This window comes from Carya illinoinensis, chromosome 15 (genome assembly GCF_018687715.1).
Source record: "Carya illinoinensis cultivar Pawnee chromosome 15, C.illinoinensisPawnee_v1, whole genome shotgun sequence".
In the NCBI taxonomy this organism is placed as follows: Eukaryota; Viridiplantae; Streptophyta; class Magnoliopsida; order Fagales; family Juglandaceae; genus Carya; species Carya illinoinensis.
The window spans coordinates 4601812-4621003 of record NC_056766.1 but is presented as its reverse complement, the minus strand read 5'-3'; the positions used below and the strand labels follow the sequence as shown (position 1 = coordinate 4621003).

Here is a 19192-nt window from a genome sequence, read left to right as displayed (position 1 = left end):
CATCAACGGCGTTTCACAAAACGCCGACAATTGATAAAGGTTACGCCGATAAAGTATTGAGTGTTTTGGCGTTTATTTAGTTTGAACAAATGCCGGCCATTGATTAATTTTACGGTGGTAAATAAGTAGTTTTTCAGCGTTTATATTGTTATGTAGGTAATAATTATATAGCATTGGCTGCGTTTACCAAATGCTGAAAATTAATCAATTAAACGCCGGTAATTGATAAATGCGCTGAAGTATTTATTGTGACACCGGTAATAATATATAGCATCAGCGATGAAGGCTATTATAAATTTATTGATAGTAAAATAAATAATAAAAATAATAAAAAAACTTATTTAAATGATACGAAAATATCCACAAAATCTTAGTTGAATTTCTAGGATGCCCTACCTGTAAATGCCATATATCACATTCCAGTTCTGGAGGGAGGGAGGTTAAATAGAATTAAAGAAGAGAGTTCGCGTGTCGAGATCTTAATGTGACGCCGTTTGATTTCTTTCCTTTAATATTTAATAAGTAATGTATAATACAGTAATGTAAGTATTGTGCATTCATTTTAAAAATTGTGCAAGTGTCGTACAATATTCCTTTTGAAAAAAATAGTCTATTATTAAAAATGTAATATTTTAATATGGATCTCGTATTTATTCTAATTTTTTAAAAAAGAATGTAGCGTTTGCGAACTTTATGACAAAATATGTTAAACATCATACTAAGATTCACAACTTCCAAGAAGAGTAGTAACATATGCATAATCCAACAGTTATCCTTTTATAATCCATCCTAATTCCAATTCAGCAAAACAGAGCAAACGTCGATATATGGCATAACCATAAATTTAGTCTTAATTAAGGAAAGTTGCAAATACCATTAAACAGAGCAAACGTTGATATATGACAAATACCATAAATATAGTCTCAATTATAGTCTAACTTGTAATCCTGACCCTCAATCATTGTCTTCATCTTCCTCTTCCTATTCTTCATCTTCCTCTTGATCTTCCTCCTCTTTAGCATTTTTCTCTTCTTCGTCTTTCTCTTCCTCTTCATTCTCATTTTGATTTTGTCTTGAAACCTGAATATAAATTCAAATTAAGGTCCAAAAATTTCAAAATAGGGTTAACTGATATCAACTAAACATATATGGGGTGCTCACCTGTGCATGCACAAATGTGTTTACTAAGTTCCGCAATTCAGTTAATTTGTTCCGCATTTTATCAAACTCTTCATTTGATATACCATCTTCTTGGTTTGAAGTTGGTAGTGAATGTTGACAAGTTTGCCTTGTAAGGGTTGGCCCAAACCCCAAACCGCGCACACGTCCAGGCCGTTCTAAGTCCATAACTTTCGAATAAACATCATCTGATTTTCAAGTCATGGTTCCTCCAGACCCCATTTCTATAGGATTTGTGTCCTGTGTTAAAAGTTCCTCCATCTCAACCTGTAATAGACAATTAAAATTACACATTATTCTCCATCTTATAAATCCATTAAAATTAGAAAGTAATAAATTTGAAAATAAACATACCACTTTCTTTCTCGTTTCATCATTGTAGTGTGTGCCATCCTTTTTCTTATGGGTCTTGACAAACAACTGGGCTTGACTTGGCAATGGCCCAGTTGATTTTTTCTGCTTCCAATATTTTAGATTAAACACATATATCGAAAACAAAGAACTAGCAAATATTCAACAATAAATAAATATTAATTAAATAAATACCACATCATGGGCATATCTTGCTAAACTTCTCGATCCTCCGCTGTAAACAATCACCTGCTTCTTACAACACTCATTGTTTTTATTACATTTTGACTACAACATCACGAAGATTATGAGAATTATGAAAATAACTAGCTGGTTGACTTTATAAATATATAACAAAAATGTGCGCACTGTTACCATATATTCTGGATCGAACTAAAGATTGGCCAATTCTGCCAGTTGCTCTAAGTCCACCATATCAGGACTTGCCCTTGCCACAACTTGTGCTGCAGAGGTGTCTTTTTCATTAAGTAACTTTTTCTTCAACTCATGCTTGTAGTCTTTCCATTTCTTCCCCAAGTCCTTTAGTATCCATTTTTTGAATACATCCAATTTATTATCAGCAACTTTAAACTTGCCCTATAATCAAAAAAAATTTACACAAGTGTGTGAGTAGCTTTCTAAAAACATATTTTAAAATATACCTATTAATTATTAATAATGTTTTAATATGATGTTATAAAAAATCATACATTTATAAGATCCCACGCTTCCTCCTTCACGGTATTAGGCACCGACCTCCAATCTTTGTAAATTATTGGAACCAACTTATTACTTCTCACTATCAGACCAGCAAACCTTACCACTTTTGAGTCTTGCCTTTTTATCGGTTGACCAAGAAGATTGAGCTCTATTTCAATGCGCTCCCCTTCTGGAAGATGCCAAATGTCAAGAATCGAGTGCAATGGTCTATTTACTCGATCGCCATTACTATTTGCAAAAATGGATTTAGTTACATTGTTAGTATTTTGTAAATCTTCATTCATAGTTAAATAAATAATAAGTAAGAAAAACAAAAACATACCTACGACGACGATAAAGCGATCTCCAATGTCGGAACACGAGTCGACATTTTCTGCTTCTGAACTAGGTGCTATTGGTACAGATGTGCACGGCTCGGTCTCTCTGCTCATCTCCGTATGTGTGGATAGTTGTCCTTCCATTTGGTTAGATGGAGAAGGTTAGGTCTCTTGCTGTGAAGATAATGATGACTGTAAAGGACAATCTATAGAAGGTGATGACTCCACCATCCTATTAACGGAAAGGGGTGGCCCATCGACAGAGGGTAATGAATGGGCCGCCCTATCAGATTGTGTCTCACTATAGACAACTTGTAGTCTTTGCCTTCTTTTTTGGACCCATTGTACCTATACAAAAAAAAAAAAGTTGCATATATGCAAATCAATAGAAATAATAATATTTTGAGCATGATATGAGATACATTTATGTGATAAGAGATATCATATGTTTTAAAAAAAAAATTAAAGAGAGGGTTGTCACATATCCATTAGTGACCCCGCTTGAATTTATTAATAAACCCTCACTTGTGGCGAAGGAATACCATAGTAACAATCAAAGTACCTGGATTTTACAAAAATATAGAACAAAATTAAAAAACCCAAATACCAACAAAACGATATAGCAAAAATAGTACCACTAAACAGGCCTATATAAAAGAAAATTGATGTAAACAAGCCTATAGAAATATAAACGAAACCTCAACACTATTAGCGAGTTTCGATTGTCATTCCATCTATGTCATTTCGCGTCCACACAATATCGTCAATACCAAGTTTAATAGCTTTATCGTTGGAAGTGTTAATACAATATTCATTGACGAAATATTTATCCTCATCGTCGTCGTCAGTCACTTCCTCTTCACCAGTGTCATACACGTCTCTTGGTTTTGTCTTAACGATGACGATCCAATTTGGGCATCTTTTATCTACCACATAAAATACTGGAAAATAATATACATATATATATGAATTTTGTTGGTGAGTCTTATTTTTTAATTACAAGTTTATTAGCAATTATATATCTAAACTCTGATATTTTTTTCTTCTAGGAAAGAGAAAATAATTAGATTTGTTATTCTTTGACTGTGAGATTCCATCCTACTTTTGTAATAGAGGTTTTAATTATTATTGTACGTTTAATTATGATTTTTGGAGGCCACGTCGAGATCGAGCAATACAAAAGAAGACGATCTAGAAAAGCTGGAAGGATTTGGACAGAGAAAGATTGAAAGAAACAGAGATTTGAAAGAAGATGCTAGCTGCTAGCAGATGAGTGGTGGTGAGAGCAACAAGACATATGGTGGGGAGTGAGGAGCAGAAATAATGGGAGGAAGCATGGTCGATGCGATGGGTAGTATATATATAGCAATATCACAAAACTTTAAAGAAAAAGTCTACTTGCAAACAGTACATGTAACAATATTTTGCGCATATATTTTCTTTCACACATTGATTAACGGTACGTCGATTCCAGATAAACATCTGTTTTTTATGGTCACTAAAAAGGGGGAAACAAAGAAGCAGACAAAAGGATAAGTCTAGGCAGAAGAAAATGGAATATATATAATTATTTTAAGTTCTTGAGAAACTTATGGCAAATGAAGGAAAAGTAATGGGGCAGCTTACATGTGGCTAATATTTTAAACTTGCAAAATAAACTAAAAAAGATAAAGCAAATGATCCAGCAAGATGTGACATCAAAAGAAAAGTAGGAATGAACAAAACATTATTTTGAACTTTAACAAATGGAATATATCCATTTAGCAAATAACAAAAAGATGGAACAAATTTAAGCAATTAATTATTTGTACTAAATTAGTAAACTTCATGAGATCTGCATTTGTTGTATATGATCCTCAGTACATCTCAAGTTTCTGGCACTTATTCAATTAGAAGAGTAATGTTAGAGGGTGTGTAAGTCTTACGTACATAATCAATTAATTTGAAAAGAAAAAAGTGTTTTCTGTTAAAAAATAATTTTTTCATATAGATTTTAAATTTATTCATTTTTTTCGAAAGAAATGTGCGAGATTTACACATTCTAAAACTGTAAATATTATTCATAGTTTAGTTACACAGTTTAAATGAGATGAGATGAGATATTTTGTTGAAAGTTGAATAAAATATTGTTATAATATAATTTTTAATATTAATTTTGTTTGGAAATTTGAACAACTAAATTGTTTATTATATTTTGTATGAAAATTTGGCATAATTGTAATTAGCCACTTCCTTCAACTTCTTGAATTATCTCTAGTTTATATTCTAAAGAATCAATCAATATTGTAGTTTAAATTGTTTAAAATCATTATAAGCCACAAGAATTTCATTCATTCGCCACCCTAGAATTCCTATAATAATAATCTATAATTGGTATTTTCTTAGATGCTGTCTGATATATGGAAGAGAGATTATAATCATTGATAAAGATTTTTTCATTTTTTCTAATTGGATCATTGGCTTACTGATTACATCTATACAATCTCCTTATACTCTAATACTTAAATTTTGGATAAAAATGTTAGAAATCTTAAAGACCATACAGAGGACAGTCAACTGTAGACTTTGATGGATTGTTGAGGAGTCATGCATGATTTGTACGTATCTGGAAGTTAATTAATTCCACCCTCTATAATAAAATACGAGGATTAGTGTTGGGATCGATGCCTTCTGAACTTTTGAAATAGCAAATGGGAACTCAAGTGGAAAACACAAATTACTTTGATCCGACAAAAGGCAAGCAAAACAACATATAAACGAGAAAGCAAATGATCATCATCGATCCACTACTTTAGCAGAAATGCTAATCTAAAGGCAGCACTACTAGGAATGACCAAAGTCATATTTATAACTTTGAATAATTAAGCAAAAGATTCCCCATCATAATGGACTATGATCATGACTTCCTTCATAGTTTATAGGTCTATGGACTTTGATCCTTACCTAATTTCGCCCTTGAGCAGTAACATCTTGGAATAATAATTAGGCACTTCCTTCAACTTTTTGAATTACCTTTAGTTTATATTCTTAAAAATCAGTTAACATTACGGTTTAAATAACTTAAAATCATTATAAACCACAAGAATTTCGTTCGTTTGCCACCCTAGGCGCTAGTTCCTATAATAATTAGTCTTCAATTGGTATATTCTTTGATACTGTTTGATATATGGAAGAGAGATTTTAGTCATTGATAAAGGTTTTTTTCGTTCTTTCCAGTTGGATCATTGGCTCACTGATTACATCTATGCATTCTCCTTATACTCTTAACACTTAGATTCTGGATAAAAATTTTAGAGATCTTAAAGACCATAAAAGTGCTAGTGGGAGACTTGTTTTATGAGCGAGTCATTCCATGATCGGGCTAGATCTTAAATTATGGTTGTAGAAATCTATTGCTTTGCCATAAACATGATTAATGATGCCATTTCAAAATATACAAAATACACATTTATCGACGTTTGCATCAAAGTTGAAAAAGTAGATAGGATTTAGTGGTGTTCTATTACCGTCTTGTAAATCAACAAAAATAATCATTTACGACAGTGACTTTAGGAGGGCCGGGGGAGAGAGCACAACAGTAGCTCACAACAAGGAGAAGAGAGATGGCGGAGAGGGTGTTTGAGGCAGGGATAGTAGAAGGGAGACAGAGAAGTTCTGATCACTACAAAAAAAATAGATTTTTGTGATTAATTTATAGCAACGAAAAGACTATTAACAATTAAAATTAATTGCTAATAATCTTTTCGTTGCTATAAATTAGTCACAAAAATTTATTTTTCTTGTAATGGATGATTTCCCAAAACATCAATTATAATTCCCTAAATGTCCCATCACGATGACCGACTAGAAAGTAAGTCTACATGATGTAAATATCAAAGGAAAATGATTTACACATAATATTTTTTATAATATATTTTACAATAATGTGTTAAATAAGGGGTATTTTTATAAAACAACTTATAAAAATAACATTATTTTATAAAAATATCCCCAACTTATAATATTATTGTAAAATATATTGTGAAAATGTGTTGTGTATATTATTACTCAACATCAAAACTGGAACCAATCTAAACAAGTTAAGGTAATGAAATAAAAGTTGGCTTCTTTTTTCCTTTAAAACAAAAATAGTGTTTACTTCTGTTGATCTACTTATATACGGTTGAGGAAAACTCTATACATCTGAAGATTTAGATGTCATTTATAAAGAAAAACATGGTAAAACTTAAATCTCAAATATTTTATATTTACATATATATCAAGTATTAAACCTAAAACCATTTGTCCTTTAATTATAAAAATCTGATAAATTGTGCTCATTTAATTTCAACCGCTAAGATCGATAAAAAAAAGTGAATTGTAAATTATTGACAATCAAATTAAAGTATTTCCAATAAGCTGTATCAGTTTTAGAGTATAAATTAAATGCAAAATCACTGGATGAAGCGCCAGCTAGCCGCTAATTGTTGGAGGCGACGGGAGCACAAAAACGATGTTTAGAAAAGTTAGAAGGATTTGGATACATCAGAAAGATAGAAAGAATTTGGTAAGAGAGAGATTTTTGGACGTTGATGTTTTAATTATTATTGTACGTTTAACTATGATTTTTGGAGGCCACGTCGAGATCGAGCAATACAAAAAAAGACGAGAAAAGCTGGAAGGATTTGGAAAGAGAAAGATTGAAAGAAACAGACATTTGAAAGAAGATGCTAGCTGCTAGCAGATGATTGGTGGTGAGAGTAACAAGACATATGGTGGGAGTGAGGAGCAGAAATAATGGGAGGAAGCACGGTCGATGCGATGGGTAGTATATAGCAATATCACAAAACTTTAAAGAAAAATTCTACTTACAAACAGTACGTGTCACAATATTTTTCGCATATATTTTCTTTCAGGCATTGATTAACGGTACGTCGATTCCAGATAAACATCTGTTTTTTATGGTTACTAAAAAGGGGAAAACAAAAAAGCAGACAAAAGGATAATTCTAGACAGAAGAAAATGGAATATATATAATTATTTTAAGTTCTCGAGAAACTTATGGCAAATAAAGGAAAAGTAGTGGGGCAGCTTACATATGGCTAATATTTTAAACTTGCAAAAGAAACTAAAAAAGATAAAGCAAATGGTCCAGCAAGATATGACATCACATCTTATTCAAAAGAAAAGTAAGAATGAACAAAACAATGTTTTGAACTTTAACAAATGGAATATATCCATTTAGCAAATAATAAAAAGATGGAACAAATTTAAGCAATTCATTTGTACTAAATTAGTAAACTTCATGAGATCTGCATCTGTTGTATATGATTCTCAGTATATCTCAAGTTTCTGGCACTTATTCAATTAGAAGAGTAATGTTAGAGGGTGTGTAAGTCTTGCATAATTAATTAATTTGAAAAGAAAAAAGCGTCTTCCGTTAAAAAATAATTTTTTCATATAAATTCTAAATTTATTTATTTTTTTCAAAAGAAATGTACGGGATTTATACGTTCTAAAACTGTAAATATTATTCATAGTTTAGTTACATAGTTTAAATGAGATGAGATAAGATATTTTGTTAAAAATTGAATAAAATATTGTTATACTACAATTTTTTAATATTAATTTTATTTTGGGATTTGAACAACTAAATTGTTTATTATATTTTGTATAAAAATTTAGCGTAATTGTAATGATTATATGATATAAGATGACATAATTTAGTTTTGTGTAACCAAACCATCCTAAGTCATGTGTACTTAATTATCCCTAAAAATTACTATTTCTTACTAGTATACTAACAATATTGCAAAGGTGGGAATTAATTTTTAAATAGGACAACACAACAATTTGTCCAAATTGAGTAGTTTCCAACAAGGAAAAATCCTCACCAATTTATTATTTTTAATATTTGAGGATATTGTGAAATCATTATTTATATCAAAATTAAGTTTAAACTGTTAAAAAAATAGATTAATTACTTATATTAATATATTATTAACTTGTATAACATGTCAATTTGGATATCACAACTGAATTTGAGGTTGTTAAGAAAGTGTGTTTTTCTATAGAAAGAAAATATGATACTGATAGCTTTGGAACGGTTGGCCCCTACGGCCAGTAAGGGGGAAAAAGAAGAGTAAAGCCTTCTTTAAACAGTAAAAATATTTAATCTCATCTCATCTCTTTCATAATTATTAATTTTTTAAATTTTAATTCAATAGATAATAAATAATATATTTTTTTAAAATTTTAAAATAATAATAATTTTAAAAAATAATATTATAATAATATTTTATTTAATTTTTAACTTTTATCTCAAGTCACTCTAAACTTTTATCTTCCTTCTTATTTAATGGATACTAGGTTGTTTAAATTTTCGAAAACACACGTAGAGCTAAAGAACAAGAGAAAGCATGGAAGCTGAAGGAAGTGGCTAATATTTCATAGAGTTGCTCAAGAACGAGAGGTGATGATCATCGACGAACCTGCCATGGAGAAAGCTATAGTCTGGTTCTCCTGCAATTAATTACTTTTTCCTTTCAGTGCTCAGAAAAAGAATCCGTTTTGCTTTCCTGAAAATGAGGAGTCAAATAATCTAAAGTTTTGTCAGGTCCTGTTCTCTGTGTTTAATGTGTCATAAGTTACAACTGCTTGTACAAAAATTGGCATCCTTTTTGTTGTTCTTTTGCATGCCTTCCTAATTAAGATACTTTTTTGGAACCTGTACTAACTGTACTAACTACTCACTAGTGTAAATATGATGATCATGAAAAGATGATAGTTTATAATTTTTTTAATATTCTTTAAATTGGATGCAAACATCAAAACGAAATAAATTTTTTGATTTATGTATTTTTAATGCTTCTTATTATATATCTACCTTATTAAGTCCTTTCTAACCGTTCATCAGGCCAACTTGAAGTCTCTCTATGTTAGCTTGTTTTATAAGAGGGAGCTGCAAAGAAAGACAAGTTATTTCGGAAGCACTGAAGCACAGATCAGACAAAAAGAAGGTCAGCCATGGCTTTGCATGGAAAGCTTTTGGAACAACTAGTAGTGCTGCTACATCTGATTACTGGGGTCCAGCTAGTTTTATCAGCACCTCAACCCAATGATCCGAGCTGCAACCGCACATGCGGAAATGTTAGCATCCCCTACCCATTTGGTACAAGCAAGGGCTGCTTACTTGATCCATCTTTTCTCATCATATGTAACTACTCTTAATTTCCAGCCCCCAAAACCATTTCTGGGCGTTGATCATAATATAGATGTCCTCAACATCTCTCCTGATGGTGAACTTCGAGTCTCAAATTTGGTATTCCGTCGTTGCCAATGGTGGCCAGATTTTGATAATCCGCCTAGTCTCAGCCGCATCTCTGCCTTGCTCAACTTGTCGAAATTTAGCATCTCACTTGAGAAGAGCAGTATCTTTGCCGTCGGTTGTAACTTTTACGCCTACATTAGTGGCTCGCATGAACAAGATTATACTTTCATGTCTGGGTGCATATCATTCTGTGGCAACAGTTCCGGTTTGGTTAACGGCTCTTGCTCTGGCCTTGGCTGTTGCCATTCTGCAATCCCAGAAAACACAGCGAATTATAATTTGAACGTTCAGAGCATTTACATTAATGGATCCGGCAGAACCTCGGGGCAATCATGTGGTTTAGGTTTTATAGGGGAAACACAGGCATACAACTTTTCCACCCTAGATTTTACAAATTTAACGAAAAGGGAGACTGTACCCCTGGTGCTTGATTGGGCAGTTGGAAATAAGACGTGCAAAGATGCTCAGAAAAGTATGACAAGATATTTATGCAAAGCAGCAAATAGTAGTTGTTCGGAACCCCATGGTCGTGGTGGGTATATTTGCAAGTGTCCCCCAGGTTATCAAGGGAACCCATACCTTCCTGATGAACACAAGGATTGTTGCCAAGGTAATTAATTATTAATGGTGTTCATTTGTTTTACTTTATAAGCCCTTTTTTTTTTTTTTTTTTTTTAATGTCAGCTCATTTTTTATTAGCTAATTAATCATTTCATGTTGTACTTGTTAAATGAGCAGACTGTTATGGCTGTATTTCGATGACGACGGACTAACTGTAGTACTCACGTGTTTCAGATATTGATGAGTGCAAAGATCTTGATCGGAATCCCTGCAATGCTACTGCAACATGTACCAACACTATCGGGAACTACACATGTATATGTCCCAACGGATATGAAGGCGATGGGAGGATGCCGCCTGGAACAGGTTGTAGTCGAAAAGGCCAATCCAAGATCATGATTATTGCCCTGGGTATGTATAACATATATAGGAATAGTGGTATTGCAGTACTACTCGTCTCTTTTATTTTCATTTTCTTGTTAATTTACTAACTACATTTATACATGATGGATTTCGTTTCCCATGCAATTACCTCACTCACTTCCCATGCAGTAATTATAAATATTTGGTCTAAAATGAACTGGCCATGCATTTTGATTAATGTAAAAGTCTTTTAAGTTGAGAAAATTAATGTTTTGAGATGGGTAAGTTAATTCAAAACTTAGTTCACTCTTTCTAATCCATGTAATTAATTTGTAACCTTACCTTTCGTACGCATGAAACGTAGTTGAAATCTGCTAATGATAGATCTAATTTGCTTCTCCAAAGTCACTAGCTATAGCTAGCTAGGCTTTAAATCTTTCTTTTTAATGATGACCACTAGCCAAGTTAAAACTCGAAACTCAACTCCTTGTACGTCATTTTTATATATTACGTATATTACACATTGAAATATCAGCTTTGTTGAAGTCATTGCATGTGCTATAATGTTAGTGACTGAAGAAGATATTGAAATACATTCTATATGGTCAAAATGCATGCTTGAACAATTACAGGTGTCTGCATAAGCCTTTTAACCCTGCTCGTGGGAAGTTCGTTGGTATATTGGGTAATGCAAAGAAGAACGGTCAAAAAATTGAAACAGAAGTACTTCTTCAAACAAAATGGTGGCTTAATCTTAGAACGACATGTTGCGCCACAGGCCTATCCGAAAATCACACAAAATAATTTTAAAGTGGTTCAGCAAATTGCCTACATCCACTGGAGCCTCTTTTATAGAATTTGTACGAGATTTACAAATCACTCTACAAATTTCTATCTCTCTCTCACGTCCCTCTTTCTCTCTATTTTTCTTCTCTCCCTCTGCATCTTCTGAAGATCAGAACTCTCCTATTTATAGGAGAAGTTCTCTTAAGCAATTCTTGCTGATCAGTCTCGATGCAGCAGTTTGCTGTTGAAATTATGGGATCGGTGCCTAATAGAAACAAAAGCACCGAACGGTGCATGTGCGTTCGGTGCAGCAGGCAAATTGCAGCATGTGGGGAGGGGGGCGCCTAATACGCCAAGAGCTTCACACTGCAGGTGGCTTTTTTTCAACACGACAACTTCTGAATCACAAAGAATCTGATGAGCCAGCTAAAATCTTCAGCGCAGAAGAGCTTGAAAAGCCACTAACAACTATCATAAAAATAGAATCCTTGGCCAAGGAGGCTTTGAAACTGTTTATAAAGGAGTTTTACCACATGGTAGAGTGGTCGCCATTAAGAAGTCCAATGTTGTTGATCAGAGCCAAATTGAGCAGTTTATAAATGAGATGGTTGTGCTTACTAAAATTAAGCACAAGAATGTGGTGAAGTTATTAGGATGTTGTCTTTAGACCGAATTACCCTTACTAGTATATGAATTCATCACAAACGGGACACTTTTTGAGCATATTCATGATAAAAACCTGTCATCCTTGCTCTCATGGGAGAAACGTCTAAAGGTAGCATTAGAAACTGCAGAGGCCTTATCATACATCCATTTCGAGACTTCTATGTCTATTATACATAGAGATGTGAAAACTACAAATATACTTCTAGATGAAAACTATACAGCAAAAATATCTGACTTTAGAGCTTCAAGATTAGTGCCTCTTGACCACACAAGATTAACAACCGTGGTGCAGGGAACTTTGGGATACTTGGACCCAGAATACTTCCATACTAGCCAACTAACTGGAAAGAGTGATGTGTATAGCTTTGGTGTTGTTATTGCAGAGCTACTAACAGGTGAAAAAGCACTTTCCATGGATAGGCCTGAAAGTGAAAGAAATCTAGCAATGTATTTTGTAACTGCAATAAAAGAGGATCGCCTCCTTCAGATTATTGATGATCGCATTCTCAAAGAAGGTAATACTGAGGAAATAAAGGAAGTTGCTAATATAGCAAAAAAGTGTTTAAAGGTAAGAGGGGAGGATAGACCTAGTATGAAGCAAGTAACAAAGGCGTTGGAGGGATTAAGACTTTTAGAAAAACACTCGTTGAAAAAGGTTGATCCCAACACACAACAGACTGAACAATTGCCTAATGCACCTACACATTCTTTGGGAATTGATGTTGACATCTGCAGCTCTTCCATCAATAGCGTTGTTGCGGATGACAGCATGAGAAATCAAGTAGTTAAACCAACAGATAATGATGCTAGATAACTTGTTCATCCTAAGGCTAGCATAGCCTATCTCTCATAGTTGTCGGCATTCATCATCACCAACCATTTTCTCCCTTCACCTCTCCCCCTCCCTTCCTCTCTCCCAACCCAAAAAGAAAATCTCTCCAATGAAAGGAAATTTGGTCTCCTTGTATGCATGCTTTAATATTGAAAGAATGTGGTCATAGCTTTATATACCATGTTCATGTACGTGGTAATTGAGAGGTGTGACATGTATGTAAGTGATATTCTCTTGAGTGATTGTAATGTAACGTGTTCTATGTGAGATATGCAATATCATTGAAAGCTTTTGTGAGAATTTAGTGAAACGAATTGTTAACCGATTTCCATGCACTACTTACTTCAGAATGAAAAGCATTTAGCTAAATCCAGTATCGGTTATCCGAGGAGATAAGAGTTTTAAACACAGTAAAAGAAAAAAACTAAATCCATCAATAGGATTAATTAGCTTAATTAGGAGGAAAATATAATAAACTTTTTGGTGTTAAACAGCTAGGTACGTGAGTTGGCATCTAATAGCTAATTATGGTCATTAAAAACAAATTTATTCAACAGTTTCAAGCGCAATATTGTGGCTAAGTCAACAAACCAGTCCCAATATAATGACATTCATGTGGAAAATAACCTACAAGAATGGACGTACATAAAAAAGGAGGCAATATTCCATCATCAATATATATCACAAACTATTTACATTACAAGTGGAATTCCTTCTAATCATGCGAAAAGCATCCAGCTTGCTCGCGGAAGACTTCTTTTGTATGGTCCTTCCCTTGCTTTAATAATTTCTTGCTCAAACAGGGAAAAAAAAAAAAAGAATGCTTCAATTATTGCTCGTGGAATCATTCTTACCAACTTTTGTCTTCGGATAAGAAATGTTTTTGTAGGTAATTAATTAGCTTTTTCCTGCTTTTTGCATCGAAGTGTTGCTTTAATGTCTTATCTATTCCGATCAGTTTATACTTTAGAATTCTTTAATGAAATTTTTATCTTGGTTTTGCATAGAAGTAGAATCTAATTAGGTAAGTAATTGCCTTTTTTAAGGGTTCATTATTCTTTAATATTCCAATAGAGCATGAATATTATACACTTATATATACGAGTAGATTGACCGATCGAGAAGATTAGATATTGCTTAATTAATTTAGAGTGGGCCCCCTAGTACTTGGTAATTATGCACGATAAAAATTACGTTTTATAAGTGCATGCATGCGACCACCGCAATTTGGTTTCAAATTAATACATTAAGCCATGATCTAATTCCTCTCTGCAATTTCCTCTTTTCATGATATGGGGGAATCTTTTGCTTTTCCGAAGTTATAAACATGATTTGACGGATCATTTTCTTTCTCGTTTCTTGTTGTTAGCTCACTAGTTATGTTTATCTTTTCATAATTCATGTTACTAGTGATTTAGAAAGTGATGTGTTTAATCTATTTAAGTGGCTCCACCACCATGAATAATGATCTATACTCTATAAAGTATGAGCAAACCAAGTTCATTTTTCAACTTTTATATATGTTTGAAGAGGATCGACTATTGGAAATTCTTGACGACCACATTCACAATGGGAGTAATGCGGAGGAAATAAAAAAGGTTGCTAATTTTGCAATAAGAAGCCTTAGTGTTAAAGGATCGGAGACGATAGGCCTACTATGAAGGAACTGGCACTAGAACTGGATGGATTAACGAGAGTTAAGGAAAAGCATTCAAGGAAAAAGATAATCACAACATTGAGAGTTAGTATGTCTGTGCAATCTTTAATTATTGATGTTACCACTGTTGTGCCTCTGGTCTGTCCAAAAATCACACAAGAGGACAGAGAGACAATATTTAAGTGGTTCGGCAACTTGCCTACGTTCACTGAAGTGGAAAATCAGTATTTTCAATATGTTTGTACAATTTTACAAATACTCATAAACAAACTCTCTATCTCTCAAAATGCCCCCTATTCTGGGTTTTCCCAGAACCTATTTTCGCCCTTAGCCTGCCTTGATCTCTCATCGCAGTGAAGATCATTTTAATGTTCAGCAAATGACCTCCTTTTATAGGAGGAGCCATGGGGGACAAACTCCCACACTTCTTGACCAAGAGGGAGGCTTCTTTTGGTGCACAAATATTGGTAAATATTTGCTGCTAGAAACTTTTGGTGGATGGCTTGGCTGGCTGCATATTCAAATGACATTTCACACTTGGGGGGTTTCCAACAATTACTCCCTCCACCCAAGTGTGCCACACTAGGATGCTACAAATAGTTGCATCCTTCAAATGATTACACTCCTTCATTGGAATGCTTGTTAGCCATGAGATATTTCCGCTATCAAACGCATCTGCAGGTATGTCTTCAAATAGATGTCCAGATGCCTCTCCAAATGTATCTTCAAATACATCAGCATCGTCTACATCCACGGAGCTTGCAAGAGATTTTCTTCAGAAGAGATTTACAAGTGCTTTATTGCACAATTTCAATTCTCTAGGATTCTTCTTTCGCTCGAGTCCATGAGTTTGCACTCATGTACACCTTGAGCAAACTGAGCTTCACTCGAGCCACAACCGAGCGAACTATCTATCTGGTGCCTTTACAGCTTTCAAACCAGGCTCCATAATCCTACAATCACACCAATCTCCAACTTGGAGACTGGTTCTCAACATGCTAGTCTTTATCTCCAGCATCATCCCTTATCATTTTTGCAATTTTACAGTTCATGTCTTCAAATTAGAAGACTAACTAAAGTGATGCATAATTTTAGTTTATCACGTATAGTGCCTTTAATCAACACATCTATATAGGACAATACATCTCCCATTGCACTGGGAATCAATGGTCTTGCACGGACCTTGACACATATCAGAGAACCTGTTGATGAGGTCTCCATCTCTAACCTGGGCGACTGACTCATCCTGCTTCTAAAATATCCTGTCTTCAGTCGATGTACCCATCTTATGTGCAGTCTCAGCTAACTTCAACTTGCATAATCTTTATTCTTGCAAGATTTTTCTTCATACCGTAGTTCACTACCTTCATTCAATAGGATATAGTTTAAGGTAGTAACCATCATGGATGTCTGATCGTCTTGGCAGTTATGTGATAATTAACCTTAGGTATAGATATCCCTGGAACATCTGACGTTTTGTTCCCATCTTTCACACCTTCGCTTCATGTCTTGGTCTAGAGAGATTTCTTCAAGTTTAGATGAGGAAAAGTAAAACTGAGTTCCTTTTACTTCTTCGTCTAATTCACACGACCATTACCACGAGCCAAGACCAATGAATCATTCGTGACCTTCCACGCCCTTTTGAGAAAACACACCTGAATGACTATTGTCTTCAAGCTGTCTTTAATAGCATTGTGCACTGCAAGAAATATGATGACATGTATTTCTTTAGTCACCATATTCACAACATCATTATCAGTTTTTTTCTGATTTTAGCAATCTCTTATGGCCTATCTTGCCACAATTTCTAGCGAGTCATCTATTGTACAGATCTTGACTTGCCTCTTCCCTTACTATTAACATTCAAGACCAACAACTCAAGATCTTGTCAGAATATCTTCTGCGCACCTCTTCATCTAGGATAAGATTTTTTACATTAAGAAACTTCAGCTTCATTTTCTTTGCGGAATTACTCATTCTCATGACCTCCCAACGTTTTGACCACAACGCTAAATAATATTAGGCAACAATAGTACCTTCTGCATTTTCTGAAGTTGAACTGTTTCTTTATCTGCACTTTGTTATTTGCAACTGGCTTTTCAAAGAAAGTCATAATGAGATCCGTTGCGGTTCTCCTCTTAATAACATTATGCTCCATGAGTTGTATGACTGCCAAAACCTGCTGATATAACAATTTAATTAGCATCTTTCAATGAGCTGAAGTTTGCTCCTCAAACTTCGCGATCTCAACTGATTTAAATCAAGCCCAAAACAAATGAGTCTGTCACGACTCCAACTGGTTGAGATCAAGCCCAAAACAAATGAATCCGTCACAACTCCAACTGGCTATGATCAATCTCAAAACAAATGAGTCCATCACGACTCCAACTGGCTGCGATCAAGCCCAAAACAAATGAGTCCATCACGACTCCAACTGGCTACGATCAAGCCCACAATTGATCTGAAGTATGAACGGTCCAGATCATTAGTACCGATGGCAAATCTCAACATTCCCACTGTACGAATGAGTCCAGAATGATCCAAATAGTTTGCCAGCACTATTTGATCATTGCAATTGAATCCCGAATGGCTTAGATCTAGCCCAAAATGATCTGTAACTCGTGGACGGTTCAGATCGAATGTACTGATGGCGAATCTCAACATTCTCACCATATGGATGAGTCCAGAATGATCCAAATAATTTGTCAGCACTATTTGATCACAATTGAACTCCAATTGGCATAGATCTAGCCCAAAATGATCTGCAACTCATGGACAGTTCAGATCGAATGTATCGATGGCGAATCTCAACATTCCCATGGTACAGATGAGTCCGAAATGATCTAAATAGTTTGTCAGCACTATTTGATCATCGCAATTGAACTCCAACTGGTGTAGATCTAACCCAAAATGATCTACAACTCATGGACAGTTCAGATCGAAAGTACCGATTGCGAATCTCAACATTCCCACCGTACGAATGAGTCTGGAATGATCCAAATAGTTGGAAAGCACTATTTGATCGTTGAAATCAGATTCTGAATGGCTTAAATCTAGCCCAAAATCGATCTGCAACTTTCTGACTGTTTAGATCAGTCTTCTGTTATAGTGGTGCGTGGGAGAGCATGTCGGAGCGTGGGGGCGTGTGGGAGAGTGTCTCCCATAAGTCTTCTTCCTCCAGCCGTGAGTGGGGGCACGTGGGAGAGCGTGCCGGAGCGTGGGGGCGCGTGGGAGAGTGTCTCCCACACGTCTTCTTCCTCCAGCCGCGAGTGGGGGCGCGTGTTTCCCACTCGTCTTCTTCCTCTGGTGCGACTGAGGTGCATCTGTGCACTCTCCAACTTCTAGGGGCGCGTATGGCCTCCTCTGGCATCCGTTTTTGATGCCGTTTGTGGCAATGAATTCGTCTTGATGCGAGGAACATCATTGTGTGATCAAAAATTACTTTCGACCAATTTGATTTTTCTGGACAGCACGAAACCAAAGCTCTGATACTAATTGTTGCGCCTTTGGTCTGTCCAAAAATCACACAAGAAGATAGAGAGATAATATTTAAGTGGTTCGGCAACTTGCCTACGTCCATTGAAGCAGAAAATAAGTATTTTCAATATGTTTGTATAATTTTACAAACACAGATAAATAAACTCTCTATCTCTCAAAATGCCCCCTGTTCTGGGTTTTCCCAGAACCTATTTTCACCCTTAGCCCTGCCTTTATCTCTCACTGCATTGAGGAACATTTTAATATTCAGCAAATGACCTCCTTTTATAGGAGGAGCCATGGGGGACAAAATCTCACATTTCTTGACCAAGAGGGAGGCTTCTTTCGGTGCACAAATATTGATCAATATTTGCTACTAGAAACTTTCGGTAGATGGCTTGACTGGCTGTATATTCAAATGACATTTCACACTTGGGGAGTTTCCAACAACCACTAGCTATTGTTCGACAGGTACCATCGATAGCATGGGAAATGAAACACTAAAGCCATTGGATGATGGTAGATAAACCTTAATCCTTAGGGTTAAGACGGGCTCAATCTTTGGCTGTCAACATGATCGAATATTATTGCTACTACCCATCGCATCCACTTCCTCCCATTATTCCTTTGCCCCTCACTCCCGACCATGTTTTCTTGCTCTTATCACCACCAATTAGCTGCTAGCATCTTCCTTCAAATCTCTATTTCTTTTAATCTTTCTCTTTCCAAATCCTTCTAGCTTTTCTAAATCGCCTATTTTGTGCTCTCATCGCCTAGTCCAACAATTAGCAGGTGCTTCTACCTTGTGGGTATCGCCCACTTAATACAAAGACTAAGGTAACTGCCATGAAATTGATTTTATGATCACGTTCATTTTCCTCTTTTAAATATTAGTTTTGAGGCTTCATCTTCCAATTACTTGAATACATTATGATTGGGTTTCACTGTTTTGATATCTCAGGGGAAAATATGCA

General features: G+C 34.9%; 1 protein-coding gene and 1 pseudogene across 3 annotated transcripts; both read left to right on the top strand.

The window, feature by feature from the left end:
* The first annotated feature begins 8941 nt into the window (after positions 1–8941).
* Positions 8942–12049, top strand: LOC122297718 (wall-associated receptor kinase 2-like). Of its 3 annotated transcripts, none has more exons than XM_043107866.1 (4): positions 8942–9018; positions 9463–10486; positions 10672–10848; positions 11433–12049. In XM_043107866.1, exons 2-4 carry the CDS (start codon positions 9664–9666, stop codon positions 11750–11752), a joined length of 1320 nt encoding a protein of 439 aa, XP_042963800.1. In that variant the 5' UTR covers positions 8942–9018; positions 9463–9663; the 3' UTR covers positions 11753–12049. The 3 variants fall into 3 exon arrangements, with proteins under 3 accessions (XP_042963800.1, XP_042963799.1, XP_042963798.1); XM_043107865.1 differs by having other exon boundaries at positions 8952–9162; XM_043107864.1 differs by having other exon boundaries at positions 8952–10486.
* Positions 11913–13066, top strand: LOC122296155 (annotated as a pseudogene).
* The last annotated feature ends 6126 nt before the right edge of the window (positions 13067–19192 follow it).

Bases quoted from the DNA above. Each gene is read 5' to 3' on its own strand.
- LOC122297718 (XM_043107866.1), top strand. From the start codon at position 9,664: ATGATCCGAGCTGCAACCGCACATGCGGAAATGTTAGCATCCCCTACC. The intron at 10,487-10,671 runs GTAATTAATTAT...CACGTGTTTCAG, and splicing joins ACACAAGGATTGTTGCCAAG to ATATTGATGAGTGCAAAGAT. The intron at 10,849-11,432 runs GTATGTATAACA...GAACAATTACAG, and splicing joins GATCATGATTATTGCCCTGG to GTGTCTGCATAAGCCTTTTA.